Here is a 14,112-nt window from a genome sequence, read left to right as displayed (position 1 = left end):
TTGCCCTGACTTTTGGGAACTCTGTTCCATTTGTTTTACGTTATACTATGGAGTCTGCTTTCCTCCATATCTCTTAAAGGATTCTGTGTTACACTTTTGCAGCACACAGCACCCTCTGCAGTGTGGTTGGGAACCCCTTGGGTTCTCCTTTTAGTATTTTCATTTTCCCCAAGAACGACTGTTCTTAAGGAGTGATAATTTGTATCCTTTCTAAAACCTTACTTATGAGAGATTAGCACACCACCGTATGTGGAGAGCTAAGGGGATACCTGGTATCCCCCTTGACTCTGCTCCTGTGACTTTCTAGTCACAGTGACAACCCTAAAGTTATAGCTGGTGGCAGTGGATGTGTTTTACCAAATGTTGTGCTATTTTGTACTACAGACTATTCACAGTCTCAGCTATGCACAAACGGGTCATCCATGTTCCAACATGGTGGCTCCTTTCCTTATTTGCCATTTCCTGCGTGGTTAGCCCTTCTTCTAGCATCCTGGTGGGGGGGGGGGTAATCTGTGTTTTGCCTTTGGCAGGAACCGTTACACTCCCCTGTCCTTTGTCTGCCAGAGTGCCTGAATGGAAACAGTTCCCACTGTAGGGCTGGCTGTCCCGATTGGCCATCCGCCCGCCCCTTTCTCTAAACTGCTGGGAGAATTTGCAGGAGTGAATGGGAAATCCAAAATAAAAGGTGCGGTTACTGCGGCAGAACGCACGTCAACCACTGGAACAGAATATCCGAAGCTGAAGACTACCAGAGATGCCTGCAGACACTTCCAGTAACCGTGAGGCAACCACTGCTGTCACACCAGTTTACTTATCAACAGAGGACCTCCGAAGAGGACCCTTCCCTTTGGCTGGCGGGACCAACCAAGACGAACTGCAGATCGAGCCATCCCTTGAAGTGCTCGGACCTTCCAGGAATGCAAACCGCGAACAACAGTGGACCTCCAACCCATTTGCAGTGCAATGTCTTTGCAAGGCCGAAACAGCCCTGAGAAATTTGGTGAGCTCCATTTTGACCTCCAGAGGCACAATCCCACTTATCCAAGTCCCCTTACCAGAGTGCAAGACTGAAGAACCGAGGAAGATCGATCAAGCGATAAACGTACTTTGTTGGAGCTGATAAAGCACCAAAGCTGCAGACTGACGTTGCAACTTTACAACTGCTGCTGCGACATCCCATTCAGAGTCCCAATCAGGAGACCGGGTCTGTCGCTGCTGCACAGGAGAGAATCCAGCTACGTTGGCGTCTTCTAACCCAAGGTACTGTGGTGCAAAAGGTAGGACTTTCCTCAAGCCGAAGAGTTGCTCTGGTGTGCTTGGGAGTCCACCCATACCTCTGGCCCAGGCCAGAGGTTCGGGTGTCCACCCATACCACTGGCTCAGGCCTAAAAGCGTGTCTCCTAGTAGGGAGTCCTTTGCAGGGTCCCTTTATGTTATCTTGCTAAGCATTTTTTATTCTAGTAACTAAAGTATCCAACTTTGCCTTTCCAGCTACTACATAAGACTTTTGTTCCACTCCTACACGGACTTTTGGATAGTTAGGGATTGGGTTGTGTGAAGAATCCTTCGGATCCCTCACTGAAACCCTGCCTAAAGTCTCCTCTGAGGTGGCATGGGGAAGGCAGACACTTCCTGATCCAAACCCTGGGGGGGTGGTGTAGTGTGAGAGGATCACCTCGGAGGAGATCGGACCCAGGGTGGTTAGATTCCGTGGGATGACAGTATTTTTTCTCAGAAAGATTCTTACCACTGTACCAAAAGAGGTTATGGCTTGTCATTCTAATGTCTCTCAACCTTCTATTATCTCTAAGGTTGTGACCCTAACTGTATAACATTAGAGCAAACTATACCAAAAGAAAGACACTTTTTGGCATCTAAAATGAAATGCCCTCCTCAATCCCAAGTGTACAATGCAAAGGATTGTTGACATGTCTTCTCCAAAAGCATCTTTTTCTGTAAAAGCTAAATCTCACAGCCACTCTGCTAAATGCCTTAAGGGAATTAAATCTACGCTTACCAATAACTTAGAAGTAGAAAAACTTAAAATGTTTAGAACAAACTAAAGTCCCAGAATACTAGAGGGATTGAGACGAGGAAGAGGGCTAAAGATGGATGCAGATGTAACAGCAAGGCAATTAAACAGTAGCCATTACAGTGGTCCGGCAATTGAGGCCAATAGACAACAACTGAAGCATATTAGGCATAAAAGGCCCCCTCAGGAAAGGAAAAGTACAAGGAGCTGGAACGGGAGCTGGAAGGCTGCCTGCAGTAAGCACAAGGCTGGCAAATCACAAGGAAGTGGGAGCACAGAAGGGATGCCAAACGTGGAAACAGCAGATTTAACCTGCAAGTTCTGGGAGAGTCCTGTTCTCGCAAAACCTGAATTGCAGAGGCTGCACATAGGAAGCCGTGCTGGTGGCTGAGTTTTCCCCCCTGTGAGCCGTGTTGCTGTGATCGCAGAGCTTAGAAATGTGCAGGAGACTAAGGCCAGAAGCCAAGCCAAGGGTCTCGGGAGGAAAAGGCACTCCCACATTAAGTGGCCGGGTGTCATGATGCCTACCTCCAAGAAGCCAGGTCTGACCCAGCAACCCCAGAGACAGGCATCATTTCCCCCAGGGGAGTGCCAGCGGGCCCAAGCTGGGGCCCTTTGGACGCAGTCCTGGCGCCTTAGGCGCGAGGCTCATGTTGGATCTCTGTCCTGGCGCCTTAGGCGCCAGGCTCATAAAGCTAGACATGTGTTCAAGTGTTTTAATGTGCACTTACCTGATGCAGACCATGCTGCCACATCCAGGCCCTCTTGAGGCCTGAATAGGAACTACTTTACCTGTGGGACTACTTTCCACCCGGGTGTGGTCGGGGAAGGATACATACCTGATCGGAGGAAGGATACACACTTGGGACTTCTTCCAAAGCTATTTAAACCACACCTGATCAGCAACTCACGCTTCGCATTGTTCTGCTCCTCGCAGCTGGACGCTCACCGTGTCAGCTCCTGCATCTGGACTTCAGCCACGCCTGTCAGCATCCTGGGTCACCTGCAAAGGGAGACAAGAGACCTACCAGCTAATCTGCACCACGGAGACATCACCGACGATCCTGAAAGGGAAGACATCATTTTTAAAAGCATTTCGTTACGATCGCTGCAGCGCTGCATTTCACTCACCTTTCCTGGGTTCCTCCATCTTCAGCAGCGATCATCCGGATACACAGCCACTTCCCAGAGCCTAGAGAAAAAGACAAGAATAAGAGGTGAGAGAAGGAAGGGAATAGGAAAAGCTCAGTTTCCTTCTAAGACTTACCTGTTGGGTCATTCCCATTTCATTTCGGGTCTTGCTGCTTCCAAGCAGGACCCCGGCCCCTATGGGGAAAAGACAAAGACATTAGATGAGCGAATGCAAAAACATTACCTGAGCGCTCATCTAGGATTTACCAGATCTTTACTGGAACTGCACGTTTCACTTCGGGTCGGCGCCATATCTCCGGCATTCCGAACCACGGCCCCTATGGGGAAAAGACATCAACATCAGCGCTTTGTTGCAAGAAGTCTCCAAAGGAATCTTCATTCATCACCTGAAAAAAGACAATGACCATTATTATTTAAAGCTTGAACTTGCAACAGAACTTTTACAGCGCCTTACCTGTATAATCAAGCTTACCTGAACTCCCATCCAACCTCAACCCAGTGAAGTAACTGGGTTCGACGCGCCCCTGCGTCAGAAGCAGGATGGAGAGCTCGTCCTTTCAGACCCTAAGGTGAGACTTCACGGGGAATCGTGGAAGGGTATCGTGGAGGGTTGGAAGAGAGTGGGAGGCTTGAGCATAACTCAGTCAGTAGGTAATACTCCCTTTTCACGCACAGGGGAATATTCCTGCGAGCCGGAGAAGCCAGAGTAGAGGGCCCTTCCTGTCCATCTTCAGAGTCCTGCGCTTCACCATTGAAGAAACAACAGCACTCGAAGCCAGACCTGCACCTCCGTGGGAATCAGGTGAGCGTTACACCGGGCCAAGACACCCGTGCTGGAGAGTGTGTGGGTCCCCAGAGAGTCAGAAGTAGTAGCAGTGGTTGAGGAAGTCCGGAAAGCAGAGAACAACGCGAAAGCAGTGTCCCTGAAACCAGTGAGTGAAGCACAGCATTTGCCGGTAACTGTAGCCAGCTCCTATATGACCCGCATATTGTCTAATGCGCGGGAAAGCTGTTTATCTGAAGTTTCATTTACAATGGAATTGTAGAACTCGCAAAGATTATAAAAGACCAGATACTCGCGTGAGAGCTAAAGTCTATAAACTCCATTGTTGAACTCTTTAAACAGTTGCTGACTAAAGGAGTGGTTGTGTGTTCTCAATTAAGAAGGAACGCTTTGTGAACCATTCCCAAATACCTACCTCTAAAATATACAAGTGACAAGTAACCAAGAGTGAAAACCACATCAAGGGAAGGTCACGTGTGCCCAATTGGGTTTTCCAAAGAAAGTCAGAGTACATACTTTACCAAAACATGGAAATACAATCCTTTCTTCCACTTTAAACTTAAAGATCTACTATAAGGAAAGGTTGTGTTTGCTGAATTTTGTGTTCAATTGAAAGACTGAATCCTATACTATATACAGAAGTAACATTCCTACCATTCCTAAGAAGTAAAGAGTAAACTAGTTGAGAGAAGAACAAGCATTGCCCAAGCCAAGAGGCACTCCTTTGTAAAGTGAAATTCGACTTGCCAAGAGTTAAATAGCGATCTAACTCCATTGTAAAAGTTGTCAACAGTCACGTGGCTTAAGATACAGGTGTGGCATTATCACCTGAAGCTGGAAGAGAGGCACTACAGCTTCTGGGCAATTACTTGGGCTAAGCACTGGCAAAAAGGTGGGAGCAAAGCTGGGGAAGGGGAACTAATTGCTTGTGAAGATTATTCTGAAGTAAAGTGGCAGAAGACAGGAGAGGCAAAGAGGCAGCCCACCTTTTTGGAACATAATTAAAAGGATCAGTGCCTTGCCTACCTGCAAGATACCTTGTTGAAGTCTGCCTGGTATTGAAGTGTGGTAGTCAGACAGAGTTGTAACCAAAGTTGAACTGAAGAAGTCTTAAATCAATTGTGTACTATTGTAATTGAGGAAATAGAACAGCTTCTTTTCAACTGTTGCAAGTAGTCTGGAAGGAGAGGCAAATTATCATAACTAGGATTAACATTGGTGCTATGTCTTTCCTGGAAGCTGGAAGAGGATCACTCGTGTATAGGCGCGTTACAAATACCATATCATATCATATCATATCATTCAGGAACATATTGGCTACCAGTGGATTTTTGTTTCATGTACTTTTTCCTTTTTAACTTGGAACTATCAGGAGCTGGTACAAGACTTATTTTTGTTCATTGTTGAGTCAAGTTTGAATCCTGATGAAGAGCTGTTCTTACCCAGGATAGGAAAAGGTAATTTAGACATTTAGTTAATGTAGTTATAAATATGATTTATTTGAATGTTTGTGTTCAGTGTGAGGGCCAGTTTAACAAATGCTAGAGAATGTTCCCTTAGCTTCTAGGCTAGGCAGGGACTTCCTCGGAAGAGTAGGGCAAGCAAGGCTTTATTTACAATTATTTATTTTAATAAAAATGGCATATTTGGACAAATCGACAAGCAGTTGTCTGCCTGGCATTACTGACCCCTCACAAAGTGAATTACTGCTAAAGTGAATAACTCATTTTCATTCCCATAGACTTTGTATGATGCGTCCATTACCCAAATGCCATTACCATTTATCTGTAATATGCGAGTGCGCGGCACTACTAGTAATACAGTAGAAATGTCATTAGGGTCATTCTCTAACAATTGTAACCGCAGTCACCTTTGAAATGTATTGTGAATAATTCCTATGTTTATTGGTTAGTCTAAAAGTATTTACTTACCTGTCTTGTGTATATAAAATAAATATATTTTAAGACAGGAGAGGCACTCATCAATAGCACCCTGACCCTAAACCATAGCCATTCCCAACAGACCAAGGGAATAGGGAACTCCGTACCATTAGCTCCAAACCAGAGGGCGAGAAACAGAAATAAGCAAAAAACACACACACACACACACACACACACACACGATAGTCATGATAGGAGGAAACTAACGACTGAATACACAGGCTGACCACGACGGAAGCACTAGGATGCCTCATCAACAGCACACTGACCCTGAACCATTCCTAGCTCCAACAGACCACTGTCATAATAGATAACAAGAGAGTAGATAGTACCAACCTCAGTTCCACACCCAAAGGAAAGGTTCAGACATACCCATCACTCCATACAGTACTCAATAGGATACAGCTGGATCTGCGCCACATCATCACACACCACAGCGAGGCGGCCTATAAGGAATCAGCAACAACCCCACCCTTCAGGGATACAGCTCAAACGGAACCAGAATCATCAGAATCAGGATACAGCCCCCACTAACCCAACCTTCAAATCTCTGCATAATCAACGCATATAAAACTTGCACAACCATTTCTCTCCCAACAATCTGCATGCACTTTACCACACTGCATCAACCCCACAAACAGAACCTACAGCACACAAGGTCTCGCCCAACCCGATACTTGCACCAAAGCCAAGCACTCCGATTATACCGAGCTGAAGCCACCAACAGCACACCAACTCTCCCACTCTCCTACTCCCCCCTCCACGTGACTAAACCTACCCGCCCTCCTTGTTTACAGATCCGCCAGAGAGCCTGGGGACCAATTCCGTTGGTGACAGTGCACTATACAAGTACCTTTAACATAACATAACTTTCATTGTCCAAGAGTTTCTATGGACTATTGTATTGACTGGGTTCAGAGTACTTACCTACAGCTCACATACTCCTCCTGAGATAAGCCAGACTGCTCTGCCATTCTACCAGATCCTTTGGGTAGTACAGACTTATACTAAGAGTTGGGGACCTGTATACCCAGGGATAGGTCTCACCTCAAGTTGTCTTTAGGAAATCTCCCCTAGCACAAGGCACTAGGATGGGCTGCCTGTAAGTTCTTGGAGCCCGTTTGGAGCTTTATGGGGATTGCAATGCTGGCGCAAGAGGTTGGATTCCTCTTGGCCTCAGGCTGGGCTTTTCTGGGAGTTAATCTGCACAATCTAACCATGCCTACGTTTCCAACCTGGGCTGAAGTTACATTGTTTTGTTTTTTGGGAGAGGCAGCGTAATTTTAGGATTAGAAGAGTTGTAGAGTGTGCTTTTGCAGGTCTACAAAGGGTGATATATATATAATATATTATATTTAGCATTTATATAGCGCTACGAACCCTCAGGCATCTGAGCGCTGCTTATCATTACCCAAGGTGTGTGGTTATGTGGTGCCTTTCATGAACTGTGTGCCCCTAACATGTATTAAATACTTGGGTGGCTGCAAAATATCACAACCTTGCTGCTTCACCACACGTGTAGGTCTGGAGGCAGAAGATTGCAAATAAGACATAACATGATACATTGTGTTATGTCATGCTATATTATGCAAATGAAAAAAAAAAGGGCGGATATGACGAATCAGGACTTTTCGTCCCTTCTCCCCAGAGGGGAGCCACCCACTTTGAGGCTAGGTAGGGGAGCCCGCTCAGCAAGACCCTGCCTAGGGGTCTGGGCAAGTGGGACCTCACTAGGGGCGACTCCCCTCTTGGGGACAAGGAATACCATTCCGGTAAGAAACTCCCAGTCCAGAGTACATTGTCGGACTACATGGGAATGAGAAAGACTGTTGCTAACCCTGTTTAGATCCACCAAACAGTGACATTTCTTCAATCTCTTTGGCTTCAGGTAATGCTGGATCACGTCTTAACTCCACAGTCAAAGACTAACAACCTACCATTTTCTTTTTGTTTGCGACAACGAATATAAAAACACGAGGAACGTGGACTAGAGGAGAGAGAGAGAATCCTATGTAGGCCGAGTCTCTGACGGGAGGACGTCCTGGAGGGCCAGAGCCTCAAAAGACAGTGGTAGCGTGAAGAGCGAGGGAAGTGCTAGCAAGACTCCAGAAGCCTGGCATCCTGACTAACCAAGAAGCCAAGGTCGGGTGAGAGACGGTAAAGTGACCACATGTAAGCAGTGGTGGGCTTAGGGGCCGTTAACTGATGCCGGAGCCACACCGCAGCAGTGTGATTGAATCCCAAAGTCCACATGAGAAGTGCATTAGCTGCCAAGCAGCGGAAAGGAAGTAAACGTACCCGAAGAGGTAATGCCGTTGAGAGGGGCGAACATAGAAATCGGAGGCTGGGAAAGCCTCAAGGGTTACGGGAGCCAAGAAAACCCAACCAGGCAGATGCCCTACCAAGGCCCTGATAACGCAAGCCTATCAGAGGGCCAGAGGGCATTGGGAAGCACTGAGAAATCATGAGGCATAAATGTTCGAGGCTTGGAGAGCCACAATGGTTACAGGAACCTGGAAAACCAGACCGTGTAGTCACCCTACCGAAGCCCTGCTAAAGCTAGCTTTTCAGAGGGCCAGAGGACTTTGTGGAGTCCTGAAAATGCAACATTGTGAACAGAAATGGGAGGAGAGGGAACCTGGAGGGTACTATTGTTTAAAAACAAGACAAGGACACAGTCAAGCATCAAGTGAGAAATGGTGGAGTTGTGTTAAGAAAACCTTGTCTTTCCTGAGAAAAGGTAACCATATGTAGTATATGTAAAGATTTATAAACTTGGCATACAGAGCCTGCAGAGAGGCTGAGGATTGTACAGTGAGAAATTGATAAACTTGACGTAAAGAGATCCAGAACCTGACAAACGTTCAAAACCACCTGCTTGGACAAAGGATCCACGTGTTGGGCAAGGAAGAAGCCAAAGATAGTGACTAACGCTTTTGGTATTTTTTTTGTAAGTGGTAGGGCCAGTTAGCCATTAGGATTTTGAACTAAGGATTATTTCTTTTGGACTTTGATGATCACCCTTACTTTTAGTTTTGTTAGGCAGGGAATTTCCCCCATAGGGGTATGGCTCTATAAGCTTTTTTCTTATTATTTGAATAAAAAACCCTTAACATGTCACATTTTAGTCCAACTCCTCCTCCCGGTTCGCAACAGAGATAAGCAAATACGCATATAGATAAAACAGAACAAGAGTGTAAAACTCCCTTAACAGCAAAATAGGCCTTCGGTACCCAAATTCAAATTTGGAAGGAGGAATTAAACAAAAAAAGTATGGCAAGAGGCAGAAGTCCAACAGGAGGGTGTGTGCAAGTGGGTGTCATCCCACTAAAGGACACCTGTGCGAGATGTATGTTTTTTTGTGACTCTGACCAGCCATCTATCTTTCTCACTCAGTCATACTGTTCAGAAAAGTTCCACCTGCTTAAACATTACTGTGCTCAATGGTTTACAGTAAAAAAATAAATGTTTTCTTATTACACAGACAATGGTCTGGACCTGCCACCGCAATGCTTTTCCTCTGGCCAGTAACAATATTCATATCCTACTACAATGTTTTCTAAATTGTTTTTTTTAAACTAACTTTCAAAGGTCATGTGATCCGTCTCAGACCTGCATATCTTTTCTTTAATGCACTGTGTATTAAACAAACAAAACAGCGCTGTCAGACGCTTGTTTCGACCCCTTGGGGAGGTGCCATCTTCACCACCCCTCAATTTGACTAGGCCTTCATCACGACAGACATCAATTGACTCCCAATGACGAAACTGAAAGGTATATACGGCACGGGTGGACACTTATCTTCTCAAGCACGATCAAAGCTATGGCATTGAAGATCTTTGGTTTGAGATTATGCATCATACACAAACCTTGTTAGGACAATAATAAAATCATGTTTAAAAAATATATATATTTATACATACCTTGCTGTTTGGAAAATATTTTCTTCTGTCTTTGAAGTTTTGGTCTTCTTTCAATCACTGGGTTCGAAAACGTTACCTGCAGGTGAGCAAATTGACATGAAACAGTTACTTTTTTAAATTGAAGAGGAGTTTGTTGTATGTATTGCAATCAGTATAGCAACAATTCATGCCTGGGGTAGTTCCCGTTTAATGCAGAGTTAAGTCATTTTCTGAGGGATTGCCCCATCAATATGCATCTTATCAGCCTAAACTTAATTCTCAATAGTACCATTCTGTTTCTTTTCCCTGCACACATTACCTTCTGTGACATGTGGAAGAGAGACTGTCTATAACAGTTTTTGGTAACTTTGTGGTTACTTGCATAATGTGCTGGTGGCAGCATATAATTTTGAAGTCTTTTCTTTTCTATAGTCTCTTGCACTAAAATGGCCATGCCACAAGGTTTTCGCCTGAACTTTGGTCATCTTCTCCGACCACCTTCCTGTGCTGGAGTGGCCGAACTTTCCATATTTGCTAGCACTTTCCTGGAGAAAATTACAGCTTTTGCGGGCAAAGTGGCAGTCTGTGCTTATTACCAGATGCAGGAACTGGGTGCCTGAATAGGACCAGCTCCCACAGGGGGTCTTGGCTGTCCTGATTGGACAGCCAAACGCCCCTTTCTGTAAAATGCTGAGAGAGATTGCAAAGGAGTGTTTTCTGGAACTGTATAAAAGGTGAGGCTTCTGTAGTGAAAAGCAAGTCAACAACTGTAAGATGAAGTAACCGAAGAAGACTACCAGAGACACATGCAGACCCTTTGCAACACCATGAAGAGACCACTGCTGTCCTGGCCCCGTTTTCTGTGCGGCCAAGGAACTACGAAGAGGATGATGCCTTCCCTTTGGCTGGTTCGAACAACCAGTCAAAAGACTAACTTTGAATTGAGCCATCTCCCGAAGTCCTAGGAGTTTCCAGGGCTGCAGAACACCAATAACCCATTTCGAGTGCATCGTTGTGGAAAGGCTGAATCTGTCCAAATCTTTGCTGAGCCCTTAAGGAAACTCCAGAAACCTGATCAAACTCACCCTGACCACCTCATCAGAGCGTGGAACTGCAGGGAGCGAAGAAGATTGACCGGGCGATCCACGTCCTTTGTTGGTTATGCAGAAAAGGCACCAAAACCGCAGATTGAACCAAGAAGTTGTTGAACGTCATGCCCCACGCCCCCCTCGAGACTGCTACCGAAAGACCCTGTCCAGTGTCCTGCCTTCACAGTCATCAGACCAAGGAATCCAGGGGTCAGGTCCAGAGCTGCAACAATGTGTAGCATCCAGCACAACATTTTCTTCTAACCCTACGTACTGTGGGGGGGGGACTGTATTGCTTACCTGTTTCCAGAAAGTTGCTCCAGAATGTTTGAGTTCACGCAGAGGACAACCTCCTCTTACCTCCAACGCAAGCTGCTGCTTGTGTCCCTTCATCGAATCCTATTTAGGATCACCATCGTTGGTTATTAACTTGCTGCTTCTAAAAGACTAGAGACTTGAAGAAATCCACAGGAACTCTTTGTATTTTGCTGCTTGTCAAGACTTTGAGCCTCTCTAGCTCGGGTTGCATTCTTGGACAAAAGACGTTTGCTGTGCGATGCAACCCTCTCTAGGACCTTGAACCAGACTAGTGTTACTCTAACCATTTCCCTTCCTTTAAGTTACTTTCTTGTATGTGTTTGCAGAGTGAATGTCTTACCATAAATCTAAGAAGCACATGTGTGCGTAATTACCGATAATTCGATAGCACTGTCTTTTCCCTTTCTAACTTTGCAGCAAATTAAACTGCAAACAAACACAAAAATGAAAGTGTTCTTTTAAGTATATTCTAAAGTATTCTGAAGTGTTCTAGTGTAAACGTATGAGGTATTTAATGGGATTCTGGTGTAAATATAATGTATAATTTTATATAAATTATAAGTGTAAGTGCTTCTTTGATGTACATGTCTAACTGGTTTCAGTGTACTTATCTACAACTCACATCTTCCTCTTAAGATAAACCCAACTGCTCTGCCACTCTACCAAGGTCATGAGTTAGTGCAGACTGATACTAAGAGTTGGGGATTTACAAGCCACTGGGATCGCTTACTAAAGTCTCACTGTCAGTAGGACTTTAGGAAAACTCCCCTAACAGGTGGGCCGACTAGAGTTGTGGTCCTAAAGTCTGTTGTGGCTGTCCTGCTGTCCAGTATTTAGAACCGGTCCACCGGAGCGCAGAACTGCAAACTAGCCAGACCCAAAAACTCGACATGTCTGAAGTGACATCTGCACCCACGGCCCCTGGACTTCCTCCAATGAAAAGCAGGCACACATCCAGAAGGCCCAGTGAATTCTGGAATTACTATAGTGGTCCACGAGTGAATCTGAGTGCAGGGGTTGAGTAAACCTACCGATTTTGGCCATGTCACCATAGGGTTGGATGGTCGTAAAGTCCAAACCGCGCACATCAAGCAAGTGCAGCATTGAGTGCTGTTCGCTGACTGTTTGTTGTCCTGCTGCCTCTGTGGATACTCTGCAAGATCATCTGGACTCAATTGAACTATTGGACATTTAAGAAATCTTGTGGTATGACTGTGATTAATAGCGATACCACTGCCATTTCCTACTTCATATTATCCTTACTTAATCTAGCCTTCTTGTCCTCTTATCTTATAGAAAGCTAAGCCACACGCCCCTCCCCGACACGGACGTGTACAAAAACAGCAGGCGTGTGCATCAAGCCAGTGCAGCATCGAGTGCTGTTTGCTCCTAGTGGTGAGTAAGAGACTTCTCCTGTCCTACTCTCCCCTCCTCCCCCCCTACTGTCTATAGCAGCTACCGGTAGCCAGAAGCAGCTACGGAGTAAATCTGTAACATGACTAGGTGAACGTAGTCGGTCACCTGTGTTAGTTGTCAGTTATAAGTGCTACTCTTCACTCTTTCTTCCTGGGCCCTACCACCTGGGCCACGCAATGCATTGGACTTGTTTATAAGATCATAATAAACGAGGCATTATGTGACCAGGTGATTAATGATGGACACTCCGTGTTTCAGCTCCTCCCCTGAGCTGTCGAGGCTACCTTTAGACCACAGCCACCTTCATAGACCATGTAGAACATTCACACACAAAATAATAGCAAAACTGCAAATAGTGACGAAATCACTATTTTCCAAAATGCACTACCCTTAGCTCTTCAGATGAAAATGAAGCAATTAATGAAATTGTAGCCAATCTAAATACAGCGCTTGTATGCGTAATAACGGAAACTCCACTGTGATCAATACTGAAAATGCTAGTATGAATACGATTACTGAGAACAAACATGGTGAGGTATGTCGTGCTACAGACTGAGTAACCATGGCATGCGACCACTTAGCTAAGGTGGATATTGAATTAAGCACTCACTTGCTACCCATGTACCCGAAGGATATAGAGAAACCAGTCCTAGAGACTAGTTGTGCTGCAAACAATGTTGAAAGTAATGTCCTCAATGTCTTGAATATCCAAGCTATGATGCACAATCCAGATACAAGTGTGTTCCCTGTGAATGTAACGCTTGCCCCAAATGCTCAGAATATTGTGAATGTGCCCAATGAAGATACATCACTGAATACTACCTTAACACCTGCCTGCGAATGAGAATGTTGATTCAGTTTCTTCCACTATGTATGAAGTCTATTTGGGAGAAATACCCCTTACAGAGACATCCGCACACGTAGTAGTACAGGATAATGAATATACAGATGTATTTACGCTCCATGAGCCTAATGGCCCATCTAATACTATTACCGATCTCTAATATCTTAGAGATGGCAAATCAAGAATCCGACATTAATAACTTAGCGAATGTGAGCATGACATCGTCTGCAATATTTAGCATCTTTGAAAACCTATTATCTACAGTAGTAGTAAGAGGCGAAAGATTGGAGAATAAAATTGATATCCAATCGATTTTACTCCACAAAAGGATAGAGGGCGAAAAACCTACAGAGAGCAAGGGGTACACACTTGTGACCCTGCCAATACGCAAGTGGCAAAAGTTAGAATCCACCCACACATTGTGGATTAACGTAGTAGTGAAATTCGTTCTACACTACGTGGAAATAAATGCCCAAAAGGTCAAAAAAAGAAACCAATAGCCCAAGCATGCATGTACAGTAAAAAACGGAATAGGCAAAAGAATGTTTGTTAATTGCGCAAGGCTGAAGCAATATATATAATTTCAAATGACGACCTAACAAAGAAAATGGAACAAACACTAATATGGGAAAGGCT

The 14,112-nt window shown here is 45.0% G+C and overlaps 1 protein-coding gene across 1 annotated transcript in view; it reads right to left on the bottom strand.

Moving 5' to 3' along the window:
- Positions 1-14,112, bottom strand: part of PKN2 (protein kinase N2) — a 1,791,501-nt gene that overhangs the window by 850,700 nt on the left and 926,689 nt on the right. The window contains exon 10 of the mRNA XM_069641740.1: positions 9,832-9,907. Coding sequence (XP_069497841.1) covers positions 9,832-9,907 — 76 coding nt within the window. The remainder of the gene's footprint in view (positions 1-9,831; positions 9,908-14,112) is intronic.

Source organism: Ambystoma mexicanum, chromosome 1q (assembly GCF_040938575.1).
Source record: "Ambystoma mexicanum isolate Mex_15411 chromosome 1q, UKY_AmexF1_1, whole genome shotgun sequence".
Taxonomy (NCBI): Eukaryota; Metazoa; Chordata; class Amphibia; order Caudata; family Ambystomatidae; genus Ambystoma; species Ambystoma mexicanum.
This window is presented reverse-complemented; position numbering and strand designations above follow the sequence as displayed.